This window comes from Chaetodon auriga, chromosome 6 (genome assembly GCF_051107435.1).
Source record: "Chaetodon auriga isolate fChaAug3 chromosome 6, fChaAug3.hap1, whole genome shotgun sequence".
NCBI lineage: Eukaryota > Metazoa > Chordata > Actinopteri > Chaetodontiformes > Chaetodontidae > Chaetodon > Chaetodon auriga.
Window position 1 is genome coordinate 8,832,327 of NC_135079.1, and position 16,015 is coordinate 8,848,341.

Here is a 16,015-nt window from a genome sequence, read left to right on the forward strand (position 1 = left end):
CAACCACTGCAGGTATTCCAGCGTAGATGGTCTGCAGTCTGAAATGGTGAACGATGGGGGCTGTAGTGTCATCCGTGCTTATTGAACAAGTATTCATGCTAATTATGATGTTTGCTCATATTCTAGCTGGCTATCTTTACCCCTGTCTACTCCAGGATAATAAAGACACGAGGTTGTCAGGGGAAGCTTTCTACCTGTCATCCACTGGTGTATTATCAGCCGGCTCACGGAGGGAAAGTGACATGTACATCCCCACAGGAGCTGAACACTGAATAGTTTTAATATTTACTGTACCTACAAAAGGTACAGGTGCTCAATAATGAGCAGAATGTTTCATTTGAAAGATCATTACTATGGTAGTGATGTAATAGCTTTTAGTATACCAGGCTTGATAAATCCATTTGCAGGAATGTGCCTTGCCTCGGCCTTTATTTGGAGCAGTTCACTGATTCAAATAAATGCCAACATGCACAGAAACGCACCACAAAACCAGGACCTGTGGACAAGATCTTGTGGCAACTGTGTCGATCTTTCCTCTAATTTTCCCCAGTCTGACAGTGGGAATAAATCATCCATGTCCAATATCCTGAAGTTTCCCTAATATGGGTGTCAATTAGTGCAAGAGTGCTACTGTGGCTACAGCTTTACAGCCTGCAAACTGGGCTGCTGCAGGCAGCACAATGCATTAGCGCACGATGAGCTGTCAGAGAGGATTATTTCAGCCACGCCAGTCAGTGAAGGGGGTGGGCGCCGCTCTGCTGCACTAAACCGAGGAGAAAGAGTGGGCGGGAGACAGCGAAAGGGAGAGAAACACATAGAGGAAAGAGGGAAAGAGAAGAAAAGTGTCCATTACACCGGGTGGATTTTTCCAGAGCACCGATGTTGGAACACTCTTCTGAGCTGGCCCTGGTGCAGAGTTTGTATGCCAACAGCATGCGCTGTCCCCCCTCTGCGGCCGGGATCTCTGTCAGGAATGAAGACCTGCCTATGAGGTACGTTGGGGTTGGCCCCTCATTTAAATCTGGCCGAGCTTTTGTGGAGCAGCCCGTATTTGGACTGCTTCTTTGTCTGGTCTGAATATTGTCATAGGATGTATTGTTTCCAGTTGAGGCATTCTCCCATGCTGTGACTGTGTGACTATGGGAAGGGTGGTGTTCCTCTGGTGTCCCTATGTATACACACACACACACACACACACACACACACACATATATATATATATATATATATTTGTAAGGAAACCAGAATTCATGTATCTGCATATAATGAATCTGGCCGTCCATATCAGGTCCATTTTCCATAGATAAAAATACAAAAGGGATTCAATCAGAAGGTGGTGGTTTAATTCCAAATTGTATTGGAAAAGAAAAATCAATACCTTATAGTATTCTTATGTCATTAAATTTACCCTCCTCCTCTGTTCAAAGTTCCACACCTGCTCAGATACATGCATGAACTAAGAAAAAAACTGAGAAATTAATGTGTCAGTGATGCAGATGTTTGTCTGTGACTCACACAGGCCACTGAAAAAGACAAACATATGTGATTAGATATTAGATTAAACCAACCCTGGCCTTACTGTACTCCCTCGGTCAAAAACAAGATATCAGTTATCTCTACAAGAACAAGATGGTACATTTACATCTTGGAATTTGCAAGAATTTAGTGGACCTGGACCCTGATAAGGTAGTGTTATGATGTGTGCTTAGCACATCTTGACACAGCACATTTCCTCTAGAAAGCCTGATAAAATGAAGTTCTCTCTCTCCATTTTGAGAGCCCTTTAGTTGGTCGCCATTCTGCACACGCTTTCACGAAAGGCAGAGCTAACAAGAAGTGTGCCTCCAAGTTCAAGGCGACGTGTTCAAAAAGGCATGATGTGGCCCATTTGGGTTCGAAGCTGGCCTATTTTTACACTGTGCAGTTTGTCACGAACAGGGTGCAAATTTAAACGCTGGATGATGGTGAGGGGTGAGTGGGACTTCAGCTCCACTGCATGAGGGAAAAAACATTTGATGTAAACAACAAAGGCATGGTAGATGTGGAGTATTATGATGCGATTACAGTCGTAATAATCTGAGATTAAGAATAGGAGGCTAGTATTAGAAGGTGCCAGGAACTAGGCATCAGCCTCTGGAATCCACTCCAATAAACATCTCTTTGGGAAAGCCAAGTAGAAGCATGCCAAATGGCAGAAAAAAAATGATGTGATGGCATAATGCACTGTACGGAAAACTGTACTGTATGTATTGTGCATACCCACAAGGGAAACTGGAGGTGCTCTTTGCAAAAATCCTGCTCCCTTTATAACAAATCTATTCAATAAGATCCCCTGAGATCCAATTGAGTCAAAGGAAATATGTGGATGCTGCAGATGGGATGACATTATTGTATTTTTCCTCCATCTTAATGAAACCTGATTCTCCAGAGAGGTTTAGACCATCTTTTTATAGCATCCCCTCAAGCTTAATGGTAATGCATGTTGCATAGTGGGCTTGTCTACACGTATGGCAAAATAGGTCGCATATCACATTATGCATACAAACCTCTTTTAGGCACTATTTAATAGAGCATACTCTGCACTGGTGCCAAGTTGCCTTGAAATTGCTATGGATACAAGGATTAAGTCGGATTTCGTGAATGGGATGTTTTTTAACACTCGCTATGAATAATATTTTTGGATCGTGCAGCTGCTGGGGCAATAATGAATGGTTTGATAATTAGGCCTAGCCCCCCACCCTGCCTCTCTGCTATGGCAAACAGTACTTGACAATGGCCCCCCTACCTTTCTCCCCCAAGTGTAGAGGCCTCGCCCTGCAAGCCCAGCACAACAAAAGAAGACAGGCTCCCCCTCCCCCAGGGAAACAACAGCCCAGCACAAAGGGGAACATGACCTATGACCCTAGGGGAAAGCAAGACGACATGAAAAACTGCATTTTAACCATCTCACTTTTGATTGGAAGGGATTCACAGACCTATCCGCAATGTAAGGCAATACACAAGCTGGAAATAGTCTTGTTTATTTGAGTAATTCAATTAAAACAAGTCTAATTTAGACTCCTGAGAAATCATGGAAACAGGAGCAGCATTATCAATCATGATGGTAATGACCTGGGTGCTATATTTAAACATTTTAAATGACTCTAATCAGGATCATTAGATCCCTGACTCATGCATAGACTAACCTCCCCTCACAATAAAGCTGGACATTCCCATTTTTAATAGGCTGCAAAACATATAAGAATGACAATACATAGAGTATAATGGCGATGCCACAGCAGATAAGACATCACGAACTACAAATAGACCACTAAACTCTCCACAGAAGACCACGTGCCAGCCCCTGAAGGGACATTACAGTAAATGTACACGGGGTAGAAGCGCTGAGGCTGGCTGAGCAGCAGCAGCATGGCTTCAGACTTTTGTTGAAGAGGCCACGCCTCTGGTTTGCTGCAGCTCGGTGTGCAGTGTGACAGCGGCTTGCCGGAATTTATTTCAGTCGGGGACGAGAGAGAAATTAAGGAGGAAGGAATAAGGCGGATATCGGTGCCCTCTCTCTCATGCAGTTTTGAAGAAGACGCCCCCTCCCCGCACCTGTTCTGCTTCGTCTTGTCGCCGTCTCGCCGGAGTTGAGCCTCTTGCGAGTGAGCGGACGTCCCCTCTCATTGTTAGATAGACGTTGTTTTGAGCATGACTTCGACGTACAACCTGGATTTCCACCCTCTGGCCGAAAGTCGGTTAATGACTTCGAGCGACACAATGTAAGTAAATCCAGTTAATCGACGTTACGCTAACGTCCCGTCTGTATCCGTTAGCAACGCAAACATTTGTGACCGTTGAGATAAAGCAAACAACAGTTCAAGGCGAGTTGGGAGTTAGCTAACATTAGCTTAACTGGCAACTGGGGTGCTAACGGTGCTAATCGTACGAATGGTGACCGCACGCTCACCTGGAGTTGAAGTAGTTTCTCTAACTTACATAATAATGAATATAGCCCAAGAAGAAGTCTGTTAAGTAAATATAACACAGGTCCTGTACACGACTGAGTACACACCCTCTGGGCTAACATATTATTACACGAAGTGACTGTGAGAAAACGCAATTTGCTAGCGGTGGTATCGGATACGAGGCGCGCTACAATAGTCAAGTGACATGTGCTTCCGGAGATCACACGTTTCGGTATCAGTCCAGAAAAACATCGACTAGCTTTGAAAAACGGCAGTCAGGGGTGTCTGTTTGTGCTACTTCACTCGTACAAACACGGCACCACCTTCTTGTTTAGTTAGTTGAAACTGAACAAGTTTACGTTGACGTGTGTTCTGTCGAAACGGTAGGCGTGAATACAGTCAATTATCGGCGGGTTAAAGGGAAGTGCGTCGAGTTGACGTGAAGTTTGCTCTTAATATGTTTTATTGCCGGTCTGATATCGACGTGAATTTCAGTTTAAATATCTTAATCTCAAAAGAACAAGTGGAGTTTGTTTGGAGGAAGCACACAGGCTATCTGCTTGGCTTGCCTGGTGCACTCCCTGTCCCTCCCTTGTCTCTCTGCTAGCAAGCGAGCTAGCTGACATCGTTAGCCTCAGCTCACAGGCATCGGTACCCCCGTCCATGTTGAATGTAGAGTGCTTACTTAACGGCAGAAAACACGTGGTTTGCTACATTATTGAACCATTAATGGGCATCTTGTACAGGGCATGTAAACAAGGGAGAAAAGACATTTACCAAGCACAGAGGTCCACGTTTTAACTCTGTCCTCTCGACGTAACAGCTAATCCTGGTTGACAAAAACATTTCCAAACCCAGTCTGCTTTTAAAACACTATTTAAAAATTAAACGTTTTCAGTTTCAGGAGTGCCATCTTCGTTTTGTGGCTTGATCATCTGATTTCAGGAACTTGCACTTTCACTGTTATTTTTGAAGCGTGTTTCTTCAAAATATTTTGAGTAGGTTTGTCATTAAATTTTGTCAGTAGGGGGTCGGTAAGGCAGCTTTTGATCCTTTACTCTTTATTATGTTCTGCTGACTATGAAACAGAAATTAATTGGCTACTGTGCTGATAATCAATAATGTGCAAATTTTCAGGCAAAAAGACCAAACATTTCCGAGGTCCAGCTTATCACTTGCAACAATGTGGTGCTTTTCTTTTTCTGAGGTGACAGTAAATTGTCTGTCTTCAGATTTATTAATATTAGTGGATAAAATAAGTAACTTCAAGACTTGGGCTTTAGGACATTGTGATGGACACTTTTCAATATTTAGTAACATTTTAGAGACCGAACAGCCAATTAAATGAAAAAAATAATCATCAGCCTTACCTTTCTGATTATAATCCTAAACTGAGATGAAGTAGTGAAATTAACCAACGTGTGGTTTGGTTTATATATATATACATATAATATTTCTGGAGGATATTCTTTTTTTAAATCTCATCTGTGGGAATTGGAGACAGTGAGGTGATGATTAGATCTTGCCCCAGCTGTATTTGATTGATTTATCCCCCTGATTGTTGATGGTCAGAGTGACTATCAGGGCTTAAGCGTGATCCTTTGGCAGCCAATGCAGCCATAGTGCTATGTCAGTAAGCTAAGCGTCACAGTGATCCCTTTTGTTGTGGCCAGGGAGCTGTTGATCTGTGTGAAGTGTAGGATCTTGGCACATGGTCCAGGGGCTGCTTGGGCCAGCTGTTCTGCTCTCTCCCCTCACTGTGAGGGTGGTGCTGGTGGTGAGAGAGTGCCATGCAGCCAGCTGTTGTAGGCCAAGAGAAGAAGGGCTCTCATCTTGCCTGTCACCTGTATCTCTGCTCCTGCTGCTAGCTTGGCGCGGCAATAATTACAACACTGACTGTCTGGGAGCTACATGCACAGCCTTGGGACGCTCATTATTACATCCCCTATGTGGGGTGGCGTGATCGAAGGTTGAGCAAATTCCTCTGCAAGCTTTGCAAACAAAAGATATTGTAGGACAGGGTTACATAAGAGCAGATGCACCCACCACGTCCATGAAATTGTCCGGGCTGTGTGGCTGGTTATTAAAATGTTTAGAATCGAGGTATTTTGAAGCAGAAAAGTAAGCGTTGGTATGTCTGAGCTTATGATTCTAAAACTAGTATCAGTTAGCATGAAGTTTTAAAGATTATGCACTGTTCAGATCGACATGCTTGTGACGGAGAAGTCAGTGTTTGCAGTCCATATGAAGTTGAATCAGCTGTATGATTGAGAAAGTTTTCTTGAATTGACAAGTCAAGAGGTGCAGTAATGGATTGGATTGGGGGGATGTGACAATAAGAGATCCTCTATTTTAGATTGGTTGATGATGTTGTGAAGCAGAAAGCCTCTGATTGTCATACAGCGCACTATATAAATGTCTACCATTTCATTTGGGTGTCTGAAAATCATGCATTGCCCTGATTCCAGCAATGCAGCAAAAACGGTGTCTCCATACAGTAAAGTACTTCCTGCTTGCAATCCCACAATGCACTGTGTCCATTACCTTTGTGACAGACAGTGATGTTTAGAAATGCCATGTTACTGCTCACCCTAGTGTAAACCTAGTGTCTGTATTATAGGATACAGTGAATGGGTGAGTAGGGTATTGCGTTGTGACACAGCCACAGGAAAATGTGCTATATTTGTTGGTTTAAAATGGACGCAAAAAATGACATGTTTATTTAAGGGAGTTTTGTATGAAGATGTTCTGTTGCCTATCACAGGTTACGATAATGGATGACTGACTAAGTCAGGGCAGCTAGCACACTCTGTCAAAGTGATCAAGTGTAATTGTTGCTTTTAGTGGGCTGTTTGTCTCTTCATTTGAGATGCACAGCTAAGGCTCCTGCCTGTTCCGCTGAGCTCCACCTGAAGATTTAAATTCATGCTCCATCTGACACTGACAGAGGCGTGAGCAGAGTTTATTTAGTTGGATGTTTCACTGTTCGTTCACATGAGCTTTACTTTTAGCAACGTCATCCATAACCGCCAGGGACACTTGGTGTGATTATGGAGCTAATGGGGCGGGCCTTGTCATCAGATGCTGGCCGTCTGTTAACATGCAGCCCATTCAGAGGCTGATTGAACATGTCTGTCTTCATCAGGGGAAATGCAACAATGAAATCAGGCCATATTGAGCTGAATTGGAGTTAATGCCGGCAGGAAAATATTTTAATAACTTCTCATCAGAACCACAATGTACTGATTAGAGGTATGAAAATCAAATAATGCACGGTCCTCCTGTCTCTTCTTTCTGGCCTCAAGTGACAGCCACTCTTGTTGTGTTTTATTTTGTTTTATTTTTTTCAAACCTGGGCCACGAGTCTGAGTGATTCTGGCACAGTGGTCCTACAGCAAACCTGTGAATCCTGCTGCAGTTTGCTGTGACCAGTTTTGAAGTTACAACTTCAAGCCTGTCAGGAGGATATTTTTATACCAAGCTCGTGAAACCTTATTCAACCTGTCAAAGAATATTCTGCCTCTTTCTGTAGTACTGGAGAAAATAGATGGAGCTAGAGGAGAGAGCCTTTATGTTCTACTTGACAGCTGTCAAAGATATTACCAAGGCATTAGAGGCATGCTGTGTCTCGTTGAATCAGCTTATAAGGCCATTGGTTTCCTGAAAGAAAAAGCAACTCATGAATTTTTTTTGAGGGTATTACTTGCAAACAGCTGTTTCACTGGACTGATTTTACTGTTTTCTCAGAAGCATTACGAGTGTTCATGTGAACTTGGACTTTCTTTTTTTTTTTTATCCCCAATAAAGCATGACAGCAGTGTGCTTCTGGTTGCCAAAAGAGCCCAAGGCAAATGCGTTTTCCTTTATTTCTCAAAACAGGAAGAGACTCAGCATTATGTGTAATATTCCCCTAACAAGACTTGTTTGATGAGTATTTTAATTAAAGCAACAGTGCTAGTAATGATAAAGATACATTTATATTGTGGGTTTTTAATAATGTAAGTCAAGTTGCTTTCCGTTAGCAGTGGTGACATAACAAAAATCATGTGACATGTGTTGCTGCTGTGACCCCTGATGGTTTAGGGATGAGTAACGTCCAAACACACAACGCTGAGCTTTCAAAATCATGTGCATTACACGGCAAATTGGCCGGCTTTCTATTATGGGCACAGCAAAGGTGTCGCTGGCATACTTGCACGGTCAGAGCTCACCAACAGGACAGGCACATGGTTCAGATAAATCACCTGTTTTTATGGGTGGTGTAGCAGTAAGCATGCAACTGTCGTGGCTCTGGCTCTGAATGGCTTGTCAGCTGCTGCAGGGCGTCTTGGAGCATGATGAGCTGCCACATCGCAGGGCTGTTTGTAGAAGCTCAGCAAAAGGCTTCATCACGGCTGTCTGGGAGCGCTCTGCTGAATGGTGAAGGCAGCGGAACTGGGCAATATTGACTGAATCAGTCATAGCATTTTTGAATCAGTACCCTTATCAATAACATGCGTCAATAATGTGTATGTGAGGGGAAAAGGCTGGATATACCAACAGTGTCCTGTCTTTTCTTAAACAGTGTCCTGGTTGCTATGACCTCACCGAACCCACTGGACAGTTTCCTTTGAGGCTAATTTTGACTGAAGAAGTAACACCTGTGATAACCAATAAGAAAAAGTCCCAGTTTAGAGTATTGGCATAAGGCTGCTACTGTATTGACATATGCCAAATGGCTTGACACTCTGGTTCCACTGATAGATACTACTTTAGATCAGCAGGAGCCATTTAAAACTGACAGACTGGCAGATACTGATCCTCATGGACAGCTGTCACCTGTGTACTAGCTAAGATAGCAGGCCTAGCCATGGTTAATTATTTTAAGGGAATTCGTCTCCATAACGAGTTAAATGAGAAGCCGGACTACGTCTTTGACAGGTGCAGTAATTTCCTGAGCTTTACAGCCCCCCCCCCCCCATTTCTAGTCTTTGTGCTAAGCTAAGCTAAGTGGCTGCTCACATTAGCCTCATATTACCCTACAGACATGAGAGTGGTATCTTCTCATCTAAGTCTTGGCGAGAAAGATAAGCATATTCCCAAAATGTCAACCTATTTCTTTAAGGCTAATGCTGCAGCATGGATGCTTCTAACTTGAAATGTTCCCAAAGCGTAAATAGTTTCTGACATTTTTTTACCTTCCTGTCTGTTCTTGCTCTCCTCCCTTTCCTCCAGTTTCAACTCGAGTTGTCATTACAGCTCTTTGCATGATGGTGCGTACTGTCTGTCTACTTGTCCACTGTACAGAAGTTCCATGATTTAACAAAACACTGAGGCAGACAGGTTGATCAGTGATTTTTATTACTTGAATTACTAATTTAATTGACTTTCATGAGTCATATAAATGTGTGACATCCCCATTTTTGCAATATCTAAATAATTTTTTTGTGGGTGGGTCAAAGAATGCATTACTGCAGCTACATTTCTCTTCAGCAGTCCTTTGCACTGAAGAGACAATTCACAGCTGCAGGGGGCTTCGAAAATTTAATGATTGTTAAAGAGGCCCCTTAAAGGGAGTTGATTTTAAGCCTTCGTGTTTTTGAATGCTGTGACACAAAATCCAGTTTTTCAAGTGAGGTTTGCCGTTTCTACAGCGAGATTGCATCAAAGAGCCCTCAGCAAAATGGCGTCGAGTGCCACTGGCAAAACTGGATAAATGGTGTCACCCACCAGTGCTGTGGCCTTAGCAGACGTAGCCTTCGATGTGTTCCAAAGCATCTCTCTGACTTGGCCCATTGTGCTGTAGAGGAACGGTGAATAGTGTTCTCCAGCATGGGGGAACAATATGTGATTGTTCCCCCTGCTGTGGTGAAGAAGCTGTAGGTTACTCTCTGTACCATCGCCAAAGCGCCTGAGGAAGAGATGTACTGCAAAATCTCTGTCTGCTAACCAGCGATTCATGGAGGTTTAGAGCTCTGCAGTGCTGTTTTCGTTTAGCTGTCGGAGCTGGTGGGAGGGGAGCACTCACCCTTTTTTTTTTGGTGGAGAGAAGCTTTTGTTTCACTGGAGGTTTTTCTGTTTATATGTCATCATTTGAATGTATTGACAGCCTCCAGGGGGAAAAAAACATTCATAGTGAGGTGTGGAGTTGATTTCAGAAGAAAAAGAACTGAAGTGTGATTTGTTAGCATGTCATTTAAGTCCCTCAAGGAGTTTGGTGTTTCTGCAGAACGGCTGGGCTCAATTTGTAAAAGATGGATGGCTCGCGTCCAAAGGTCTGTGTGTAAAATTGTTCTTACATTATTACATGGTATCTTTTTGTCAGTCTTGCTTTTACAGTGTTGTTTTAAGATTTTTGGTATTGTGTGTGTGTGTGTGCGTGCGTGCGCGGGTGCAGGACATATTTTGTGTTGCACTTGATCTTTGCCCTTCTTGATCCTCTGGAGTACTACATTGTGTATTGGGAGTGATGTTTTATGCTTAACGTGATTTTTCTGACTCGACACTTGTGGATGGCTGTAACTTCGACCTCATTCCTGGTTTCCAGTGCTTTTACTCCTGTCAAGAAATGTTTGTGTACTTGATTTTGTGTGAGAGTGAGACAAAGGTGCTGTAGTTGTAGGTACACTGCTGGGTATTGATTCTCTGTCCCTAAGGCTTGCCTGAAAGGAAAATGGCACGATTTATTATTTCACTCATTTCCATTATTGTGCTACTACTCTGACCACCCAGATTGCTGCTCAATATGTGTTGTTGACTATGCAATTCAGAGTCCATTATTGTAAACAATGTATTGTTTCAGCTTCTACTTAAGTGTGCGCATGTTTTAGTGGTCACACTGCAAAGGATTTCACACTCAACCGTTTGACACCTTGTCAAAAGTGTTGAAATATATTAAAAACTATCAAAGCATGTTGTTTTTTTTGCAACTACTCTTAAAGACTCAAAGTCTAGCCCATATAATAAATCATAGTTTAGCCTGATTTCACAAACACAGCCCATTCATTTAGGGAACAAGCTAACATGAGCCTCATTAAAATTGTCAAAAATAATTGATGAGAAAAGTAGCACCAGCTATTTTTTGGAAGTATTTGGGTTTTTTAAAGGCTAACGTGGAGCTTTGTTTATCACGTCTTTCTGCGGTTATTAAAAATATCTTTCTTGTTGCTGATATAATGTATATTGTTAAAATCCCAAATATTGTTACCACTTTACCACCACAGCCCAGTGATCAAAGAATCGTAGTTGGTTTAAAATGGCTATGAAATTGCTTTCCACAGCAACATGTTTTATTGTGTCAATTAAGCTGTGAAACAAATGCATGCTGTCTTTCCGACAGCAATTTGGAACCATAAGTGTTTGACTGTGTGGCAGAAACATTATCGTTTGTTACGATAGATGGTTGGTGATTAACAACATATGTCAAAAGACGGTTTTCCAAACACTCATCAGCAACCAAAGGCCGGGTTATTGTACTTTTACATATATATATTGTTAGACGTTAAAGGTCCGGCATGTAGGATTTAGTGTCATCTAGTGTTCAGGTTGCAGAGTGCAACCAACTGAATACCACTCGTCACCCTCCACCACAGTGGCCGTGGAAAACGCTTTGAACCGGTGTTCGGCTTGTCCGTTCTGGGTTACTCTAGAAACATGATGCAGTTGAAGAGCACCTGATGTCTCTAGAGTATAAAGAGCTCATTTTAAGTTAACAAAAACACAACTGTTCTTATTTTCATGTTATTATACATGATCTCTTTTTATAAAATGGTAATTTTACCATGACAGACAAATAGTTGTAACCCACTGTGGAGTAGAACTGTGTTTTTTGCATGTTTTTCTGACCTGTCATCAACCTCTGTAACACATTTTGGTGCTTTGACCCACTGACAGACCTGTCACTTGGCATTGCATTTTTCAGATCCACTGCAGCCATTTGTTGCAGCGTTATTGTGACCATCGTCATCTAAAATGAATGAAATGGAACAATGTCTGGTCAAAGCAGACCTTGAAGTTAGACCAAGTATACCAATATTTTTTTTTAAAACATTTATTAATTAATCCTTTTTATTTCTCTTAGCAACGGCAGCAAGATGAACGGGTCGCTGGAGCACTTGGACCAGCCAGACCCAGACTCCATCAAGATGTTTGTGGGACAGATCCCGCGCTCCTGGTCAGAAACAGAACTAAAAGAGCTTTTTGAGCCCTTTGGAGCTGTGCACCAGATCAACATCCTTCGTGATCGCACCCAGAATCCCCCTCAGAGCAAAGGTAAGGTTAGGGCATGGAATCATTTTGGTGATTGTTTTTTCTGCCGTGCCACAGAGGCAGTGAATGACATATTCGTTTTTTCTCTTCTAAATATAGTGTTGAGTGAGTAGTTGTTTAATCAGTTATGTTTGAAGATTAACATGAAATACACTGATTAGAATTGACAATCCATTATTTTGTGCAGCTTTTTTAAGCATTTTGGGGACTCATAACTTGACATGTGACTTTCTAATTTGTACATTTTATGGAGTAAATGATCTTCTGTTTTCAATTAAAACATGAATTGTTAAATAAATAATGAAATTAGTTGTTAGTTACAGCCACAATGAACTGGCGCATCTCTGTATTGGTTGGTTACCTTTCTGTGGCCAGAAGTACAGATAAACTAATACCGTTATATGGCCACTGTTGTCCTCTCTTTACCTGGCTTTTAGTGGTCAAGCACAACACACAAAACCCTGTTATTGCCACATCATCTGCCATCACATTTCAGCACAATCCCCTTAGGCAATGCACTGCATTGCTTGTCTGCACACGCAATGCTGTTGTGTTCACGCTTACAAATGAGATGATTCAATAGTCTTTTGTTTCAGGGTTACAAAAAAAACACCTTTTTTCATAAGCTTGCTTTATGGATTTTTTTCCCACTTTGCCATGCTGATTTAAAAGCAGCATTGTATGAAGGAAGTGTTACTCAACTGCAATTTTCCATTAAGACATCTATCGATGCGCTCACCTTAGAAATGGTGCTCGAGTTGAGCGTTTCAGTTTAGGTTGCAATTAGAGGAGACGGTGAAGTGGAAGCCTGCTGTCTGCAGAGAGCTGTAAAGTGCCACTGGAAGTGCTCAGTCTCCCGTAACTAACTGCAGGTGAATAAAGTAAACGACAGTTTCCCTGATATAACTGTCCTGGGTTTACGACACCACCCAAATTTCAATTCCCTTGATGGTTGGAGGACTCACTATGGTTAAAGGCACTAATCCACTGTCGGGGTTTTAATGGGGGGGCCCTGTTTGATGCTGGACTCTGTGTCTAAATGGAGCCCGTTTTGTGCTATCAGTGGTTTAGCAGCCACACTGAGCCGGACCAAGCTGTCTGAAGCTGTTTGGCTGTTATTAAAGGTCTCAAGCCAAGCATCACTCGTAGCTGTTGAGGTGTGTCCGTAACCATTGGCATTAGTTGGCCCTTATAAGCTGCTGTTCCACTGATTGAGTCTGTAAAATAGTTGGTGGAGGCAGGCTGAGAGACAGTGTCACCTCACTGGCTAGTGAATCTGTGATTTTACCCTTTTTGGTGCAATCTATCCTTGCCTTTTGTCCCCGCCCTTTTTTTCTTGTAGAAGTGAAAGATGCGCTAACAACAATGCTGCTATAATTTGCTTAATCTGCATGTAGTTTGCAAAAAGGAACCTCTAGTTCCTGATTTCGATCTTGATTTAGGTACCAGGGCTCCTCACTTCACTATGACTATTTGGTCAAAAAGAGCCTATAGCGTGTCAACACACCCTGTCACCAGGACAGTGCTTAATTCACATGATTTTTTTTTTTTTTACAAAGATTTACACGCTTCTAATGTTACTAAATAATCCTGTGTGTGTTCAAAGATATACTAGAAAATCTCCAGGGTGCTTGTTATGCTGTGCGTATATAAATATACAGCCAACACTGTGCAGTTCATTGAGAGGCTGATGAGTTCAAAGCGCCCTTTTTTTAGCAGAACCCTCCCCTCTTCTATGCTGAGTGTCAGCTGTGATGGCCTATTGACATGTTAATGCAATGTTAATGTATTCTAATAGATAATCTGGCTTGATCACAGCGGTCTTTGGCTCACCCAGCTTGTGTGAGGTGAATATGTTGCAGCAGCACCCCAACGCCCACCAATTAAACTGCCATCCTCCTTTCCCAGCAGTCCTACTCTGACTGGGAGAAGTGGGGGCAGTTATATCAAAGCACGACGGCCTGATGCTATCAGGCTTATGTTTATTTGCATGGCAGATAATACACCCTTCACCCCCTTCTTATGTCATCAATCTTGCTTTTGTTTGATTTGTTCGGCGAAATTGCTGTAATCCCACTTCCATTTTGGTTGTGTGCTTTGCCACGGATCTATTGAGGAGCCATCAGATTTGTGATGTTTTTTAGGTCACGTCTACTGCAGGTCATGAAAAAATCATCTGATAACTATCACGCCTCTCTGGATGGTTTATTTAGCTCCAGTAAATTGGAGGCAGGGCTAAGCAGCAGAGAAAGAGAGAGCTCAGCTGGTTGTGAGAGAGAAGAGAGCAGCTCGATGCATATTAGAGTTCAACAGCCCTCCCCGCGGCCTGGGAGCTCCAGTAACAGCATAATACACACTATGTAGGTCAGAGACGCTGCAGTGCTCCACTTCCCCAGCCCAGTGAAACTGACAGGCTGGAACGCCACTGGCGGTCTGCTGGGACGGAAGGATGAGAGGCTTTTTTTTTTCCTCCCCCGCGCTTCTTTTCTTCGTCCCCCTCCCCCACCACCTCTCTCCTCCCATGATTCCTCTTCCTCGCTCTCACTCCTGCTCCCTCTTGTCTCTTTGTGCTGTTTTCATGCCTCCTGTACGAATGTTTGTACATGATTGGATTCTTATGTAATGCGGCACCACTCTCTGATGTGTTGATGTGTTGGTACTGTGCCCTGGCTTGCACAGGCCATGTTGACCCATGGACAGTGCATCAGTGCCTCCTGACAGCTATCTAACCCCGTAGTCATCTCTGTGGCCATGTCACACAACAGCCTTCAACTATCTCATTGCTCCAGTGTCCTCGCTGCGAGCGCTCCTACATGAGCTGTGCGCACCATCTAACAGTTGGTGCTAAGAATATCTTGTCACATGTTTCTAACATGTGATATGTGGAGAATATACTGATACATTAGTTTCTTTCCTGCTCTGCAGCAGTTGTGGTATTGCATTTACTGTCTGTATGCGCTGCGTTTTTAATGCTGTTTTTGTCTCCTTCCCCCCGCCCATTGTTTGTCTCTGTTTTTCTCTCTCTGCAGGATGCTGTTTTGTAACTTTTTATACAAGGAAAGCTGCACTGGAGGCCCAGAATGCACTGCACAACATAAAGACCTTAAGTGGGGTGAGTAAGCACAGTATGGGCTGCTTTTAGCTGCTTGAGCCCCTCTACATCCCTGGTGCAGGCTGTGAGCTGTGTGCTGCCCGATAATGAGCTCTCGGCTCACTGAACGCCTATCTGGCCTGAGAAATATCTCAGCCCCCACTATGCACCAACACTGTACCGAGGACTGCTCTGAACCTCAACACGCTGAATTGATAACCCAACTGACCCAATGTGCACACACACACACACATGCAGGTATCAGGTAAAGTGTGCTTGACCAGGCAGCAGGTTATTCACTGAGGCACAGGACCTGATCGCCACAAAGTGGAACAAATTATTAATGCTTGTCTTCATGAATCATTGATGCACATCTAAATTTTTATTTCCCAAAGTTGGAGGTATAAAAAGGAGGCGAGTTCAAGTCTTTTTAACAATGCAGCCTGGTTAGAGTGAGTGTGGTCTCTTAATTCCTTACCTGATTTATCTAGAGAGATTAAAGTCCAGTCAACTGGAATAAGTGCAATTGCTTGTTAAACCTCTACAAATCTGCCCTGCCCATACACTGTTCTAAATTACTCGCCTTCCAATCAATTAAATCTATACCAAACAACTCCAGCCGTCGATTAAGTCAATAGCCCAGTCTATTGGAAAAGGAGCCTCTGATAGTGAGGTTACAGGTAAATATTGAACCGAGTTGATAAATGAGTGTAGCAGGCTGAGCATACAG

General features: G+C 42.9%; 1 protein-coding gene across 9 annotated transcripts in view; it reads left to right on the forward strand.

The window, feature by feature from the left end:
* The first annotated feature begins 716 nt into the window (after positions 1-716).
* Positions 717-16,015, forward strand: part of LOC143322615 (CUGBP Elav-like family member 2) — a 29,344-nt gene continuing 14,045 nt past the window's right edge. For 4 of the 9 annotated variants that reach the window (XR_013077311.1, XM_076733913.1, XM_076733914.1 and 1 more), the window contains exons 1-3: positions 757-992; positions 12,007-12,197; positions 15,224-15,306. Coding sequence is in view for 6 of the 9 variants with exons in the window: in XM_076733913.1 (XP_076590028.1) it covers positions 880-992; positions 12,007-12,197; positions 15,224-15,306 (387 nt within the window). In the remaining 3 variants the exon portion in view is untranslated. Of the gene's footprint in view, positions 993-3,466; positions 3,762-12,006; positions 12,198-15,223; positions 15,307-16,015 lie in introns of those variants that run through there. The other 5 variants (XR_013077313.1, XM_076733917.1, XR_013077312.1 and 2 more) reach the window with 4 other exon arrangements.